The sequence below is a fragment of the Dermochelys coriacea genome, chromosome 20, assembly GCF_009764565.3.
Source record: "Dermochelys coriacea isolate rDerCor1 chromosome 20, rDerCor1.pri.v4, whole genome shotgun sequence".
Classification (NCBI taxonomy): Eukaryota; Metazoa; Chordata; order Testudines; family Dermochelyidae; genus Dermochelys; species Dermochelys coriacea.
Genome location: NC_050087.2, coordinates 5,090,416 through 5,108,964, shown reverse-complemented (window position 1 = coordinate 5,108,964; position 18,549 = coordinate 5,090,416). Strand labels below are relative to the sequence as shown.

Here is an 18,549-nt window from a genome sequence, read left to right as displayed (position 1 = left end):
TACCTTGTACCAAGAGTTGGTCGAGAGTTTCAGGGTGAGGTTAGCTATTGTGACTGCCATCTATCGGAGATGGATAGTGAGCACAGGAAACAGGCAAAATCTTTTAGAGCCAAAGCCATCAGCTTGTTCCTCTGATCACACAATTTTACGCTTGTGGAGCTGGTGTGATTTAACAGAGTCACGCCTGTGTAGGGCTGGCTGGAAAGCAAGAATTCCATTTTGTGGAAAATGAGGGGGGTTGACAGTTGTTTTCACCCTGCTGCCCTCACTTGGTGCAGGTGCAAATCTGTACTGTGCCTGATTCCAACTAGGGAAGTGCCCTAACCCCTGAGCTCTTGGCTACTCTGTCCCTGCCTTTCCCTCTCACCTGAGAAATTCTAGCCTGGACCTGAGAAAGTTTTGTTGAAGCCAAGATGCTTCTGTGAAAAATTTCCATTTTGAACAATCAGCGTTTGCTAAAAGAAAAACCTTGTTCAAAAATTCTCCACCCGCTCAACTCCTGTGATCATTAGGTCTCCTGTGCCTGACTCGTGACGGAGATGGACCCGAATCTAGAGCAGTAGATATTACCATCTCCTGTAGAACTGTACGTCACTTGACTAGGCCCAACACAGAACACCAAATCTGAGCTACCCTCCCTGTTCAGGAACTGAGCTGGCAGCTGGAGTTGAAGTCTGTTGCGGGTGGTCCGCCCTTGCCCATAAACTGTTTGGGTGAAGTACCGTGAAGTCTTATGGAAAAGCCTTGTAGAATCTCATAACAGCACCACCAAGAAGATTCCATAGAAATGTAAGAGCGTTCATCAGGAACTCCTTATAAAGTTTGCTAGAGAATTTTATCCTTGCTGTAGAATTCGGCAGGGGGTCGACAGGAAGTCTGTAGAAATGTGATAGTCTCCATTAAATTCTGTGGGACTCTTCTATTCTATATCTATATTTATCTATTCTGTGTGTGACAAAGTTCCTCCTCTGTCTTGTAGGTCCTGCGCTTATTGGCGGATTTGCTCGCCTCAGAGATTCACGGCAGCCCTCAGTTTGGCCACTTTCGTGGCTCAAATCTGCCGTTCACTCAGTTAGCCTCATCGCTGGCCAGCATGGGGAAAAGGAAGAAGAACAATCCCTGCAGTCTCTGCTGATCCACCTAGTGAATGGGGGAACAGGCCAGAGACCTTCCCCTCTGGTGGAACCCACAGTCCAGGTCAACTCCTCTAGTATCAAGTAGGGAGTTGGGTGGGGTGGGGGCAACCCAGGCCCGCCCTCTACTCCGGGTCCCAGCCCAGGGCCCTGTGGATTGCAGCTGTCTAAGTGGCTCCTGTAACAGCTGTGCGACAGCTACAACTCCCTGGGCTACTTCCCCATGGCCTCCTCCCAACACCTTCTTTATTCTCACCACAGGACCTTCCTCCTGATGTCTGAAAAATGCTTGTACTTCTCAGTCTTCCAGTAGTATGCCTTCTCACTCTCAGCTTCTTGTGCTTCTTGCTCCCAGCTCCTTGCACGTTCACCACAAACTGAAGTGAGCTCCTTTTTTAAAAACCCAGGTGCCCTAATTAGCCTGCCTGTCTTAATTGCTTCTGGCAGCTTCTTGATTGGCTGCAGGTGTTCTAATCAGCCTGTCTGCCTTAATTGTTTCCAGAAAGTTCCTGATTGTTCTGGAACCTTCCCTGTTACCTTACCCTGAGAAAAGAGACCTACTTAACCTGGGGCTAATATATCTACTTTCTAGCACTCTCTTGTAGCCATCTGGCCTGACCCTGTCACATGTGTCTGTAATTCTATACAAGCAGGAGCTACCCAAAAAAGCGTGTAGGAGCATATTGGAATTCCAGTATAACAAATGCAAAGAACCCTGTATAAATATATGCACAGTGATTCCTGTTTTAAGTGGCCACTGTGAAACCAGTTTATCCAAGTGGCCAGTGGTCTAGTGGGTCATGTATTGGACGGAGACTCAGCAGACCTGGCTTCTAGTCTTAATCAGGTCATTGGCCTTCTGGGTGACCTAGAGCAAATCATATGATCTGTTTGTGGCTTAATTTTCCCATGTGTAGAATGGGGATAATCATACTGGCCTGTAAAGAATGTTAAGATTTACTGATGCGAGGTACTAGGTGCTGTTATTTACATTTGTATTACCGTCAGCCTGCACCCAAGGGCTTGTTTACATGATGAGTTACTATATGGCACACTGCAGATTCACACCCAGGCTTGCTGCGCAGTACCTTGACATGCAGACAAGCCTTAAGATCAGGGCTCCATTGTGCTAGGTACTTTGCAAATACAGAGTTAGAGACGGTTCCTGCTCTGAAGATCAAAATAGATAAAACTCGGGAGGGGGAAAAGTGGCATGTTTTACTTAAGATCGTGCAGCAGATCTATGGTAGTGCGTGTCCCAGTCACTAGATCACGCTGGACTTCTAGGAAAAGGAGGGCCCACATTCATGTCATGTATAGGATATTTTGGGTGGGCTCTTAAGAAACTAGATTGTGTCACAAAGCAGTCTTGCATTCAGGTTTCAGTCTGCGTAGTGAAACACAATAAAGGCACGTAACACTAGCCCATGTGATCATCGCGACGCTGGTAGGCTTATTTGCCCACAACAGTTTTTTTGCCGAGGTCAAATATCCTGGGATCAGTTCACCCAGATGTTCCTGATTTCATGTCAAAAGGCCACCTGACCTGTTGAAACCCCGTGAGACAGACCAACGGCCTATTGATGGGCTGTGATGTACAGGGCAACACTGGGATTTCTCCTGTCCTCGCCAGCCCAGAAGGAGTAGCTTTTCTAACCTGCAAGACTCCAGCATGGTAGATTCCCCAGATACCTCAGTGGGTGGAGATCACTAGAACTATTCTGATGTAGTGTGGTTGCAGGGCCCAGTGAGTGACTTGTGCTAAAAGCAGAACACCCCTTGCCATGAGCACACACATCATCAATTGAATGTAATATCCTGGCAAAAATATGTGTGAGCCAGTTCCCTGCGCAACCCACTAATGGGTCCATGGTGGAGATGAGGCACTGGATGGGGTAGATCAATGCTCCAAGGTGGGCCAGAGAATCCTCTTGCTAGATGCCTGGCTGGTGGGTTTGGCTCACATGCTCAGGGGCATATTGATAACACATTTGGGGTTGGGAAGGCATTTTCCCCCAGGCCAACCTGACCTGGAGTGTTGGGGGTTTTGACCTTCCTCTGCAGCATGGGGTGTGGATTGATTGCTAGGCTCATCAATGCATATCTCACTGAATCAATTCCCTGCCATTGCAGGGGTCTTGGGCAGTGGTGTCACCTCTGTCTCTCTTGTTCTCTGCTTGCCAGCTAGTGAATGACCTTGTCTTTTCTAGCCGAGGCTGAAAGGGGGATGCTAGATTGCAGACACTACACATTTGATTAGAATGGTTTGTAATGAAATGCCTCATATCTCTGCAAACCTAGGTATGTTCTCCAGCTAGCATGCGTCCATCCTCTTAAATATGACTGAGACATGAAAATGGAGATTCACATCTTAACTAAGCAAACCCACAACCTCTTTTCATTGCTATAGTTCAGACCGCTTCCCTCTCTTCCCCTGGATTAAGAAACTGATTTTGGAGAATGTTAATCAACATTTTTTTCCAAGCAGAAAGTTGATTTATGGGGCAATCCTGGGATGTGTTGTGTTTTTTGTTTGTTTGTTTTGTCTTCTGAATTGTGAAAGGCAGGGTATTTCTTCTGAATTCACTAAACCAACACTTGCCAACAGGCTTTAAAAAGTCAGTGATCTGGATATAGGAAGGGTCTCACCCTAGGGCAAAATAAGTCAAGGAATTTAGAATGCTGTGTCATCGAAGTAAGACTCTGGATAATCTATTCTGGGTTGGTACAAGAAAAACACAAGTAATTTGAGGCAAACACAAGTTCCCAAAGACAACAGTACTAGTGCAGGTTTCTTAGCTCTTTGGAGCGTGTTTCAGGGAAGGTCAGTTTTTTGGCAAAGGGAAGAAGTGATGGCTCATCTAAGCCCAGGAATACAAAAAATGACACCTTTCTCCACTCTCCTGTTACCTAGCCAACTCCTGAACAGATTAAAAAGGAAGAGATTTTCACTGTCCGTAGAGGGACTCAACTGCTTTTGCCCTGGGACTTTCCTCTGGTAGCTCCCCCATCAAGGTCTCCTTCTCTCTTCTCTTCTGCTGCAGGGGAGCTGCCGCTATGTCTCGCCAATTTTCTGGCCAAAGCCTGGGAGGCAGCCTTAGGGGTTTCAGCTCCAGCTCTGCCTGGGTTAGTGGTGGGAGGAATAAAGTCAGCTTCAGCACAGTGTCACACGGAGGATGCACAGGGTCAGCCTGGAGTCCCAGAGGCTTTGGCAGTAGGAGCCTGCATAACTTGGGAGGAAATAAAAGGATTTCCATTGGTGGATTTGGTGGCACTTGTGGAGGGTTTGGGGCTGGCGGCCAAGTGGGTGAAGGGTTTGGCGGTGGTGCTGGGTTTGGGGGACAGTTCAGTGGTGGGCTCGGTGGTTGCTTTGGTGGTGGGGCTGGAGGAGGATTTGGTGGTGGATGGGATGGTCCTGGATTTCCTATTTGCCCACCTGGTGGCATCCAAGAAGTGATCATCAACCAGAACCTCCTGACTCCTCTCAACTTGCAGATTGACCCAGAGATCCAGAAAGTGCAGGAAGAGGAAAGGGAGCAGATGAAGACCCTGAACAACAATGCCTCCGTCATTGACAAGGTGAGATGGGTGGGGGAAGGGACACTATTGCTCCTAGAGACCCCACACAAGATTAGCACCCCCTCGCCCCACTGCCTGTGACTGTACAAACACTTTGCAAAAGAGAGCCCCTTCTCCCAAAGAGCTTACACTGAAAATAAACGAGATAAAGAGCGGGAGGGGAAGTGACTTGCTCAAGGTCACAGAGAAGGTTATTGGTAGACTAGGGAATTGAACCATGGATTCCTGCTTTACCTACTGGACCATTAGCATTGGTTACCAAGGCAACAAATTGTACGATATATTCCCTGTTAAATGTCATCTCCCATCTGGCAACACCATCCATTCTTCTAATCCATTGGTGTCTCTGTAATGAGAAAGCTCAAGTTTCTTTTGCCTATGACTGAGAATTTTGTCTGGAAAAAAATCCCTCCACAAATATTTGATTCTGCTGTTCAAGGAGCTTTTTTTCCTGTTTATCCAAGAGGATTCTGGAGCAGGGTTACTGAGTCATTGCTTTCAGGATAGGTGTATCAGGGAAAAGGTAAAACTCACTAGATGTGGTCAACAACAATAAGCAAACAAACAAAAAAGAAGGATGAAAATTTTAACTAATCTTTTTCAACCACTCTCTTTTGGCTTTCAGGTCCGATTTCTAGAACAGCAGAATAAAGTTCTGGAGACAAAATGGAAACTCTTGCAGGAACAGGGCCAAGGACCCATTAAAAAGAACCTTGATCAGCTCTTTGAGGCTTATATCAATGGTTTGAGAAAGCAGCTAGATGGCCTGTTAAATGAGAGGAGACAGCTGGATACTGAGCAGAAGAACTTCCAAGATCTGGTGGAGGATTTTAAGAACAAGTAAGGAAATAATAATGAAGTATAATCATTGCAGTCAGACTCCAGTCAGAGAGCTGAGAAGCCAATTGGAAATTTGCTAAAGTTCAGATTCTTTGGTTCTGGGATTTGGTCTGGGTCAATTTCTAATAAAAATGAGAGCTGGTGGAAATTTTCTAAAGTTTGATTTTTTCATCAATTTTGATCACGCATTTTTACTGCTCAAAAAAGTCAAAATTTGAAATAATGGTGAAATTTTTACTGACATTTCAAATTTTGATAAAAAAAAGGATAAAATGGTCACAGAAATTGAATCACGTTTCAATCAGCTGTAGAGATGGTTTAACAAAACACCTTCAAAATTTGAAATGTGGATGAAATGTCCATAAAAATATCAAATGGTGAGAAAAAAAAATTGTCAAAATGTTCATGAACATTTCACCCTGTCTTTCAATCAGCTGTAGAAATGGTCATTTTTTTTTTCAAAATGTGATGAAATTTGTCATCAGAATTTTGAATTTTGACAAGGAAGGATACAATTTTCATGAATTGTCTCAACTCATTTTTCTACCGGCACTAATAAGGTGAATGTGAATGATGGTTCTGATTGAAAGAGAATAATCTTCTTGCAGAGATTTATTATAGTTGACCTGTTCCCTAATTAGGAATGGACTATTAAGATTTAATTGTATTCTATCCGTGGACTGATCCCACTCTAACTTGCTCTTGGGTAATTTGAAATCAGTCGGGTTTTACCTTTTGTGTTAAGGCAGAAATGGAAGAAAATGGATTTCTTTGCGGGTAGGACTTTTGAAACTGATTCGCCAAGATGGAGATTTAACAAAATCCCCTGCTCTCAGATGTGAATAATGTGGGATGTAGTCTCATTGATAGGGCCCTACCAAATTCACGGTCCATTTTGGTCAATTTCACGGTTGTAGGTTTTTTAAAATTGTAAATTTCATGATTTCAGATATTTAAATCTGAAATTTCACGGTGTTGTAATTGTAGGAGACCTGACTCAAAAAGGAATGGGGGTGGGGATGTTTGCAAGGTTATTGGAGGGGAGAGTTGTGGTACTGCTACCCTTACTTCTGCACTGCTGCTGGTGGCAGCACTGCCTTCAGAGCTGGGCAGCTGGAGAGCGGTGGCTGCTGGCTGGGAAGGCAGAGCTGCCGCCAGCAGCAGCATAGAAATAAGGGTGGCATGGTATGGTATTGCCACCCTAACTTCTGCACTGCTGCCTGCAGAGATGGGCCCTCAGTCAGCAGCCACCACTCTCTGGCCACCCAGCTCTGAAGACAGCAGTGCAGAACTAAGGTTGGCATGGTATTCCTCTCCCCCTTCAGATCTGGGCGCCTGGCTAATGACCACCACTCTCTGGCCACTCAGCTCTGAAGGCAGCATTGAAGTAAGGGTGGCAATACCGAGACACTCCCCCCCCCAAATAACCTTGTGATCCCCCTGCATCTCCCTTTTGAGTCAGGACCCTGGTCTCCCCTGTGAAATCTTTATTGTATATGGTAAAAGCACATGAAAGACCAGATTTCACAGGGGTAGACCAGATTTCATGGTCCGTGGCACATTTTTCATGGCCGTAAATTTGGTAGAGAGAGAACGGCAGAGAACGATCAGTTTGACTGGATGGGTTCCATGATTCTTGTTCCAGAGCTACGAGAAATCCACAAACATTCCTAGGGTCTAAACTCATGGGCTCACAGAAGTCAACAAAATACTTAGATCCTTCACTGAACCTGTTCTCTCAGCTCACATGCAATCTTCATGCAAGCATATGGACAGTGAGAAAAGTTTTCACCTCTACAATCCCACCATATTGGAGGATTTTAAATACAGGTTAGACAAACATCTGTCAGAGGTGGTTTAGGTATACTTAATCCTACCTCAGCATGGGGAGATGGACTAGTCTAGATGACCACTGGAGGTCCCTTCTAGTCCAATATTTCTAGGATATTGTTACATATAATATAGACAGTCCTTTAAAACAAAGCTGTACAAAACACTAGAAAATGTACAATTTGTTAAGCCATTTTAGGGGTGGCCCAGATGACCGGATAGGTGTTTGCACTGCTAAGTCTCTGAGAGATCATGATTCAATACTTGAGTGCAGTTATATCATAATAAATTGGGCTATCAGACATAGTATGGAAGTACCACTTCGTGTGCCTAATTTTGCAAACACGTGCTGTTGGGTGCGAAGTTTGCTACCATGAGTAGCCGCACTGAAGTGAAAGAAGCTCCTCATAGAGGTCACATGCTACTCTCGGTAGTAAGTATTTGCATCATTGGACTCTTTGTTGGCTTGGGTGTTTTAGAAAGATGGCAGCAATCAATGGTTCATTTGGGAAAACAAAATGTTGCTGTTTGTCCATAAATCCTCAAACATGGTGGTAGATTTTTGACAAAGGGGTCTGACCCATTTCCATTAGCCTCTTTGTCTTGTTCCCAATGACTTAGGCAAGAATAAAAATAAGCAACTGGACCCTGTTTTCTCTCCTTCCACTCAACAGGTATGAAGAGGAAATAAACAAGAGGACAGCTGTGGAGAATGACTTTGTGGGCCTGAAAAAGGTGAGCCAACCAGCCGGGTAAAAATCCACAGGAAGCTTTAAGCAATGAAAAGAAAATGGTTGGGATTATTAGGAACTGTTTGTTTAAAACTGCCCCCAAAAAGAACAAAGGGAGCGTTGATCGTTAATAATTTGCTGATTATCAACAACCAATGACTTGATAAGCAATTACTGCTACAATTTTAAACTGTAATTATATGTTTAGAGAGAGCAGTTCTCTTGAGTCAATAATAACAAACCTCTGATAAGTCAGCTTTGATTAGATTTATTGAAGTAACAGTTAGTAAAAACAGCATATACACAGAGAGGCAAACAGGTACTGTTGAAGACCTCCCCGGAGTTTGCAGATGGCCTGCATCCAGTCTGCAGAGGGTCTTACTTCTCCTATGACTTAGGAGCCACTATACCTTTGTTACCCATATTGTGTGTCTTTTGGTTCTTATCTATTTCCTTTTTTGCTACGCCCTTCTTATCTGAGGCTATTTTCAAAGTTCTTTGTTCCACTGCATATCCTGTGGTTAGTACACTGCTGAGATAGCATATTTTGAAGACTGTTTTACGAGCTAAGAGTTGCTGCTCAGTAAAATCCCACTCTTTAAAGTTAGCTTCATCTTAACGGAGGACCACCGAGCGAATCTTGCTCCCCTATATACCTTAAGATCTTGGCCTTTCTTGAGTTTGGCCCAACTTCCGTTGGTGAGAGAAACAACACACAGCTCTTCTTCAGGTCTGAGTCTCAGAAGACAGTTCAGGTCAGGCTGATATAATAGCAAAATAGATCAGGAAAAAGGTCATTAGATACAAATGTTTCTACTGCTGAAAGCAAAGTACACAAACTGTGTAGACCAGGGGTTGGCAACCTTCGGCAAAATGCCTTGCGGCCCACCAGCAGATTACCTTGATGGGCTGTGTGCTGAAGGTTGCCAACCCCTGGTGTAGACAAATACACAACTTACACAGATGCATGCCTCTTTGATTTTTGCACAAGATTAGCTTTAATTCAATAGGTATTTTATTCCATTATTATTTTTTATTTATATTGCAATAGAACCTAGGAGCTCTAGTTCTGGTCCAAACCTCGTTACGCTAGGTGCTGTACAAACTCAAGACAAAAAAATGGTCCCTGCCTCAAAAAGCTTATAATCAAAGTATAGTAAGACAAAAGAGTAGAGGCAGAGAGACCGATAGAGAGCACAAGAAAACAAGACAATATTGTAATTTAAATTAATTAAATTAATACAATTCCAATTTAAACTGAAGCAGCACAAGGGTCTAAATAGATTCTTAGTGTTTAAGGCCAGAAGGGACCATTGTGATCATCTAGTCTGGCCTCCTGTATAATATGGCCAAAGAACTCACCCAGAAATTTTTGTATCAACCCCATAACTTCTTTGTAAGCAAGAGCATCCCATATAGAAAGATGTCCAGTCTTGATTTAAAGACTTCATGTGATGGAGACTCCATCCCTAGGCAAGTTGTTCCAGTTGGTTAAATCATCCCTCACTGCTATTAAAAATGTGCACCCTGTCTCTAGTCTGAATGTGTCTAGTTTCACCTTCCAGCCACTAGATCCCATTATGCCTTTTGCTGTTACGTTAAAGAACGGTCTACTATCAGAAAGCTCTTCCCTGTGAACATACTTGTAGAGTGAGATCAAGTCATCTCTTAAACCTCTCTTGGACAAAGTCTACTGACTTGGGAAGACCCAACTTGTGATACATTTAAAGGGGGGGTTGATTTCTAGGAAGTGCTTCTGAAATTAGGTCTCTTGAAGGTGTCTTATGCTGTGCACTCCAAATTACTAGGTGGTTCAGAAAATTCAGGCCAACCTCTCTAGTCAGGGAGGATCTGAAATGGAGAAGGGCTGAGAAAGAGGAATATATACAATGAGAAACATGGTGGGGCTAAAGCCCACGTTTATGGGACTTGCAGGAACTGTCTCAGATGCAGCAGACCGTTTCCGACACCTCCGTGATCCTGTCTATGGACAACAACCGAAACCTAGCCTTGGACAGCATCATCCGGGAGGTCAAAGCACGGTACAAGGAGATTGCTCAGAGGAGCCGAGAGGAGGCAGAGTCTTGCTACCAGTGCAAGGTGAGTCCTCCAGCATCTAGGATCCTGATCATGCCTTGCATGAGAGCTTTGCCATTGGCTTCAGTGGATGCAGGGAGTTTGGATGCAAAACACCACATGGCACTGGGCAAATATAAACCCAATGCTATCCTGTACAGCTGAGTAGTGACTGCCATCCACAGGTAGGATGCTCTGTCTTTTCACACACAGCTTTGGCTAAGGCAAAGAGGCTGTCACCTCCCTGGTGCTGCAGACCAAGATGATTGCGGAGGGCTAAGCTGTGATGGGGGTGTTGTGTGTGTGTGTGTGTGTGTATAGGGATGGGGCTCCATAAGGTTATTAGCTCTCCCTTCTTTACTCATTTCAACACTGTGTCTCTGCTGCCACAGCACTTGCTCACAACTTATAGATTCATAGATTCATAGATACTAAGGTCAGAAGGGACCATTCTGATCATCTAGTCCGACCTCCTGCACAGCGCAGGCCACAGAATCTCACCCACCCACTCCTATGAACAACCTCACCCATGTCTGAGCTATTGAAGTCCTTAAATCATGGTTCAAAGACTTCAAGGAGCAGAGAAGCCTCCCTCAAGTCAACCATGCCCCATGCTACAGAGGAAGGCAAAAAACCTCCAGGGCCTCTCCAATCTGCCCTGGAGGAAAATTCCTTCCCAACCCCAAATATGGAAATCAGCTAAACCCTGAGCATATGGGCAAGATTCACCAGCCAGATACCCAGGAAAGAATTTTCTATAGTAACTCAGATCCCATCCATCTAATATCCCATCTCAGGGGATTTGGCCTATTTACCCTGAATATTTAAAGATCAATTACTTACCAAAATCCCATTATCCCATCACACCATCTCCTCCATAAACTTATCGAGTAGAATCTTAAAGCCAGATAGATCTTTTGCCCCCACTGATTCCCTTGGAAGGCTATTCCAAAACTTCACTCCTCTGATGATTAGAAACCTTCGTCTAATTTCAAGTCTAAACTTCCTGGTGGCCAGTTTATACCCATTTGTTCTTGTGTCCACATTGATGCTGAGCTTAAATAATTCCTCTCCCTCTCCTATATTTATCCCTCTGATATATTTATAGAGAGCAATCATATCTTCCCTCAACCTTCTTTTAGTTAGGCTAAACAAGCCAAGCTCCTTAAGTCTCCTTTCATAAGACAAGTTTTCCATTCCTCGGATCATCCTAGTAGCCTTCTCTGTACCTGCTCCAGTTTGAATTCATCCTTTTTAAACATGGGAGACCAGAACTGCACACAGTATTCTAGGTGAGGTCTCACCAGTGCCTGTATAACGGTACTAAAACCTCCTTATCCCTACTGGAAATGCCTCTCCTGATGCATCCCAAAACCGCATTAGCTTTTTTCACAGCCATATCACATTGGCAGCTCATAGTCATCCTATGATCAACCAATACTCCAAGGTCCTTCTCCTCTTCCGTTACTTCTAATTGATGCGTCCCCAACTTATAACTAAAATTCTTGGTATTAATCCCTAAATGCATAACCTTACACTTCTCACTATTAAATTTCATCCTATTACTATTACTCCAGTTTACAAGGTAATCCAGATCCTCCTGTATAATATCCCGATCCTTCTCCGAATTGGCAATACCTCCCAGCTTTGTATCATCTGCAAACTTTATTAGCACACTCCCACTTTTTGTGCCAAGGTCAGTAATAAAAAGATTAAATAAGATTGGTCCCAAAACCGATCCCTGAGGAACTCCACTGGTAACCTCCCTCCAACCTGACAGTTCGCCTTTCAGTAGGACCCGTTGCAGTCTCCCCTTTAACCAATTCCTTATTCACCTTTTGATGTTCATATTGATCCCCATCTTCTCCAATTTAACTAATAATTCCCCATGTGGCACAGTATCAAATGCCTTACTGAAATCTAGGTAAATTAGATCCACTGCATTTCCTTTATCTAAAAAATCTGTTACTTTTTCAAAAAAGGAGATTAGGTTGGTTTGGCATGATCTACCTTTTGTAAAACCATGTTGTATTTTGTCCCATTTACCATTGACTTCAATGTCCTTAACTAATTTCTCCTTCAAAATTTTTTCCAGGACCTTGCATACTACAGATGTCAAACTAACTGGCCTGTAGTTACCCGGATCACTTTTTTTTCCTTTCTTAAAAATAGGAACTATATTAGCAATTCTCCAATCATTCGGTACTATTCCTGAGTTTACAGATTCATTAAAAATTCTTGCTAATGGGCTTGCAATTTCAGGTGCCAATTCCTTTAATATTCTTGGATGAAGATTATCTGGGCCCCTCGATTTAGTCCCATTAAGCTGTTTCAGTTTCGCTTCTACCTCTGATATGGTAATATCTACCTCTATATCCTCCTTCCCATTTGTCATGCTACCATTATCCCCAAGATCCTCTTTAGCCTTATTAAAGACTGAGGCAAAGTATTTGTTTAGATATTGGGCCATGCCTAGATTATCTTTAACCTCCACTCCATCCTCAGTGTTAAGCGGCCCCACTTCTTCCTTCTTAGTTTTCTTCTTATTTATATGGCTATAGAACCTTTTACTATTGGTTTTAATTCCCTTTGCAAGGTCCAACTCTACTCGACTTTTAGCCTGTCTCACTTTATCCCTACATATTCTGACCTCAATAAGGTAGCTTTCCTTGCTGATCCCTCCCATCTTCCACTCCCTGTATGCTTTCTGCTTCTTCTTAATCACCTCTCTAAGATGCTTGCTCATCCAGCTTGGTCTACAACTTCTTCCTATGAATTTTTTACCCTTTCTTGGGATACAGGCTTCCGATAGCTTCTGCAGTTTTGATTTAAAGTAATCCCAGGCCTCCTCTACCTTTAGATCCATAAGTTCTTCAGTCCAATCCACTTCCCTAACTAATTTCCTTAATTTTTGAAAGTCAGCCCTTTTGAAATCAAAAACCCTAGTTGCAGATTTATTTTTGTTAATCCTTCCATTTAGTTTGAACTGAATTAGCTCTTGATCACTTGAGCCAAGATTGTCCCCTACAACCATTTCTTCTATGAGGTCCTCACTACTCACCAAAATTAAATCTAAAATGGCATCCCCTCTAGTCGGTTCAGCAACTACTTGATGAAGGAATCCATCAGCTATCGCATCTAGGAAAATCTGAGCCCTATTATTATTACTAGCACTGGTCCTCCAGTCTATATCTGTTATCTATATATAACTTGACTAAGCCATGCATATAAGATGCAAGTGATTGCAATTCGTGCTGCAGTGCAGTTCCACAGTGGGTCCTTAGATGGTTAGAACCCAAAATGCCCCTTCACCCAGGAACATGAAGTAATGCCCCACTATTGCTGGCAGCCACAGGTGTGAGCATCCCATGTGCATTTCCAAAATGCAAGCTTCCTCAGTAGTAGCAATTCCCCAAGTGAGTGGCAAAAGGAGAGGGCAAGGAAAAACAGCCGGTCCCATGAGTTACGAACCTCTGCTACAAATGCAACCCACTGGTGAGTGTATCCCACTGGGCTGATCCACAAAGGGTATGAATTGCCAGCTCCCTCACCCCCCAAGTTCTGCCGCTTTAGCTCAAGTAGCAGCTCATATTTTTTAGTTTTGGAGGTCCCCGGTTCAATCCCTGGTATGTTGACCAAGAGGATGGCCATCTCCCCACTTGGAATGCTCTACTGGATTCTTCTGAACAGTGTCCTCTTTGGGAGATAACTCACTGGGCGATGATGGTTTGCTGCAAAGAGTATACACACTAACCTTTGTCTGACACCACCTGGTTAAGATGTGTCTGAACACCAGTTTGAAGAGCTGCAGGTGACAGCTGGGAAACACGGAGACAGTCTACGAGACAGCAAGAGTGAGATCTCAGAGCTTAACTGGATGATCCAAAGGCTATGGGCTGAAATAGAAAATGTGAAGAAGCAGATATGTCTTTTTTTCATGCCCGTGAGTGTGAAGCTGGGATGAATTCTTTTAGTGTTTCACTGGTAGACATAGCGCTCATGAGGAACTTTCCATTAGCAATGATTTTTCTATTAGAAAAAGCCCTTTTCACAAAATTTCAATTTTCTTTTGGGAAAATCAAAATGGCAGCTCCCCAGCTTCCTGCCAGGAAAGCTCTTGTTAATTTTACTTCCTGCTTGGAGAAAACAAATTTGACTACAGCCTTCTCCTAAAATGGATTTTTTCTGCAAATCCCTTCCCATAAAAAATTTCACATATTTGGCTTTTTGCCCCAATTTGGAATTTTTTTAAACAAAAAGGCACATTTCCATTTTCCAGCTCTGTTCATGTCAGGAAGTGCTCTGGCTAAAGAAAAGCATTGAGGTCTATCTGTCTCCCTATAGACTCAACAACAGCTAAGCGCTGATGAGTATTTAACATAATTTCTACCACAATACCCCTTGTCCTTCTAGTGTTGTCTAGTCTAGTTGCCTTTCTTGAGTGGTGACTACAATGTTGTCAATTCTTGTGATTTTTAATCACACATTGCATGGTATTTGGTCTTTTTTTTTTTAAAGCTCCAGCTCCTGGAATCAGGTGATGACATAAGATTTTCAGCTTTCATTTAAGAAAGGGCCTCATGATTGCAGAGATGAAACTTGAACACTACAAAAAGAAAAGGAGTACTTGTGGCACCTTAGAGACTAACAAATTTATTAGAGCATAAGCTTTCGTGAGCTACAGCTCACTTCATCGGATGCATCCGATGAAGTGAGCTGTAGCTCACGAAAGCTTATGCTCTAATAAATTTGTTAGTCTCTAAGGTGCCACAAGTACTCCTTTTCTTTTTGCGAATACAGACTAACACGGCTGCTACTCTGAAACCTTTGAACACTACAGTCTCCAAAACCAGAAGCTGATAAAAAAGAAGCCCCAGCTTATTTAGTATGCTCTCATGAACTTCGATCTCATGATTTTTTGGTGCCATGATTTCTGAACACCTGAGCAATACTGTGACTGCTGCTTTTATCAATTGTGCCATGAGCTTCTAAAGTGTTCCATTTGTGGCCGGTTTTGGGATTTGGACCATGGTTGCAAATTAAAACCATTGTGGTGATCTCACTATTGTTGCAAAATCTGAGTTAATGTTAAACTTCAGCAGCCTGATTCTCCCTTGTTCAGTCATTTATACCAGTGCACATGGAATGTAAACCACTATCATACCAGAATGGCAGTGGTTTACACTCACTTTGCACCATTGTCAATGACATACACTACAGGGCAAAAGAGGATCAGGCCTGGGTTTTTCTGTGCTACTCTCAGCAGAATCCATCAGATGTTTTTCTTGCCTTGCAGTGTGAAAAGCTGCAGACCTCCATTGCTGAGGCCGAGCAGCAAGGTGAACTGGTCCTCAAAGACACCAAGGGCTAACTAGCTGAGCTGGAGGGTGCCCTGCAGAAGTCCAAGGCAGACTTGACGCATCAGCTGCGGGAGTACCAGGAGCTGATGAACGTCAAGCTGGATATTGAGATCGCCACCTACAGGAAGCTGCTGGAAGGAGAAAAATGCAGGTTAGGGAAATATAATGAGGACCAGATCTTTTGAAGTCAATGGGGAAACTTAGCGCATGTCATACTCACCCTTTTAAAACAATGCCCTTAACTCCCTGGCAACTAAGAGGCAGTCTGAATAATATTGACGTATTAGCATTTAGGATATGCTGCTGCTTTAAGAGCAAGAGGTGGTCTGGTCTAGTGGATAGGGCTCTGGGTAGGCACTCAGGCGACATGAGTTCTAATCTGTCATTGATCTGCTGGGTGACCTTAAGCAAGACTGTGTGCCTTTGGCCTTGTCTATCCTAATGCTGTAAGTCAGTCTAAGTTATGAGAGTTAAGTGATGTAACTTACATTGATTTGAAGTGATTCTCCACTGCACTATGTCAATGGGAGACACCCTCCCATTGCCTTAGCTTCCTTCTCTCATTGGGGTGGATTAATTAATCACAGCGTGTGGTGAAGACCAGCCCCAAATTGTTTCACAGTTTAGCTTGCAAACTCTTTTGAGACAGAAACTGTCTACTGCTCTGCATCTGTGCAGGGCCATGATCTTGGTTGGGTTTTTGCTGTTATGGCAAAACAAATAATAGTAATGAATGAACAGATCTTGTTTAATTGTACTGACTAGATCCATCAACGCTCTTCCATTGAAAAATGCAGTTTTGTAGGAAATGAAATGTTTTGTGGAAGTGTCTTTTGATTTTGAGAATTTTTCAACAGGAAAAAGTTGGAATGTTCCCTTTTGATAGCATCATTTGGACTAATTTCATTTTGACTTTTAGATGATAGGAGAATATTAATTTTAAGATTATATTACATTTAGTAGCATGTGTACATAATACATATATTATAGTTAATATTTTAATACAATACAAAAGTCAAAACAACACTGTTATGAATAAGTTTGAAATGTTTCTTTCATAGCAAATTTCGAATTTTCAGCTTTTCATTCTGAACTGGAATAATTTTTTACCCCCAAAATGTTGGAATATCCTGCAGAATGGAAATTCCAGTTCCCGACCAGAAACTGACCCTGGCCTTCAGTAGATGAACTATCACTGATTGCAGGGTTCCTACCAGTGTAACGGCTCTGTTGGATGTGTAACCCGTACCACTGTCTTTCCCTTGCAGGATGTCTGGAGAATGACAAAGTACTGTGAGTATCGGTAAGTAGCCTGCACATCCATCTTGTTCTGTTAGAGGTGGCATCCGGTTGTGGGTTGTGCGCTAGGAATCCTGGGCTTGCTTCTGGAATAACCAACTGCCTTTGTTTTTCCTCCACAGCCATGGTGGGTGGCAGCTTAGCCTCTGGAGGTGGACTTGGAGGTGGGATTTGCCTTGGAGGAGGAGGAGGCCACTGTGGTGGAATAGGTTTCAGTTCCAGAAGTGGAAGAGGTGGATATACCTTAGGTGGAGGATCCACCTCCGGAGGAGGATATAATGGAGGCAGGGGAGGGTACAGATCAGGAGGCAGGTCCAGCACCATTGCGAAAACAACCATCACTTCCACGCCGGTGAATTCGACAAGCAGGAGAGACTAGAAGATGGTAGCCTTCTCTTATCATCTAATGGCTGCAGCTCAGCCCCTCCACCCATCCCTGACAACCAAAAGAGAAATGAATGGTGTCCGTTACAGCTCGATAACCTGTTATGTATTGCCTCAAAGGGACCAACTGTCATGGTGACAACTGTCACCCAACCAGTTGTCATGGTAGTGACACCTACTCTCCTTCTAGGTTTAAGCCAGGTACCATAATCTAGTTAAAACCACACCATGAAATAAACTATGGCGGATAATGGTCAAGAGTTTGAAAAGTGGCTATCAATATGGGGTACCTTCAATTCTGAATGACCAGCTTGAAATACTGAAAATGGGCTGATTTAGAGAAAGAAGAGAGGACACACCCTCTAGAAATCAGGCCCTTTTAAGGTGACTCCAGTGAAGCATCAAAAACTGCAGCACACAAAATCTCTCATCACTTTTGAAAACCTTGGCCAACCAGACAAAACATACATGTCTAGCTTAACTCCATAGACTTCAGAAAGATCATACCAGAAACAGATTTGAGCCCAAAAGAATGATATTCCATCAGCAACTTGTAGGGAAAAAATTCTTATGCAGTAACATTCAGAAAATTAAACACTTGTGCATATGTCAAGAAAATGACTTTAACCCATAAAATAAATTAAATGGATTTACTATGTTAAAAATTTGGGCTGGATCCTGGTATAAATTGGTGCAGCTTCACTGAAGTCAGTGATTTACACTAACTAAGGATTTAGCCCCTTTTTGAGTAAGGGCTTGTCTATACTTGCAGCTAAATCAGCACTGCTGTGATCGATACAGCGGTGTCAATTTAGCAGGTCTGGTGAAGACCGGTTAAGTCAATGGCAGAGCATTCTCCAGACGACTTCTGTACTCCACCTCCCCGAGAAGCAGAAGGTAAGTCAGCAGGAGAGCACTGTAGATACTGCTGTAAGTCGACCTAAGTGACATCGACTTCAGTTATGTAACTTAGCCCTGGTCTACACTAGGCGGTGAGGTTGAATTTAGCAGCAGTAAATCGATGTAACCCTGCACCCATCCACATGACGAAGCCCTTTTTTTTGACTGAAAGGGCTCTTAAAATCGATTTCTTACTCCACCCCCGACAAGGGGATTAGTGCTGAAATCGGTTTTGCTGGGTCAAATTTGGGGTACTGTGGACACAATTAGATGGTATTGGCCTCCAGGAGCTATCCCAGAGTGCACCATTGTGACTGCTCTGGAAAGCACTCTCAACTCAGATGCACTGACCAGGTAGACAGGAAAAGGCCCGCGAACTATTGAATTTCAATTTCCTGTTTGGCTAGTGTGGCAAGC

The 18,549-nt window shown here is 43.3% G+C and overlaps 1 protein-coding gene across 1 annotated transcript; it reads left to right on the top strand.

Moving 5' to 3' along the window:
* The first annotated feature begins 2,202 nt into the window (after positions 1–2,202).
* On the top strand, positions 2,203–18,138 carry LOC119846055 (keratin, type II cytoskeletal 5-like). Its single transcript, XM_043506389.1, is given in 8 exon segments — positions 2,203–4,712; positions 5,338–5,552; positions 8,057–8,134; positions 10,027–10,213; positions 13,986–14,132; positions 15,486–15,700; positions 16,818–16,852; positions 16,971–18,138. Coding segments are annotated over 8 exon segments (1,656 nt in total). The 5' UTR covers positions 2,203–4,190; the 3' UTR covers positions 17,228–18,138.
* The last annotated feature ends 411 nt before the right edge of the window (positions 18,139–18,549 follow it).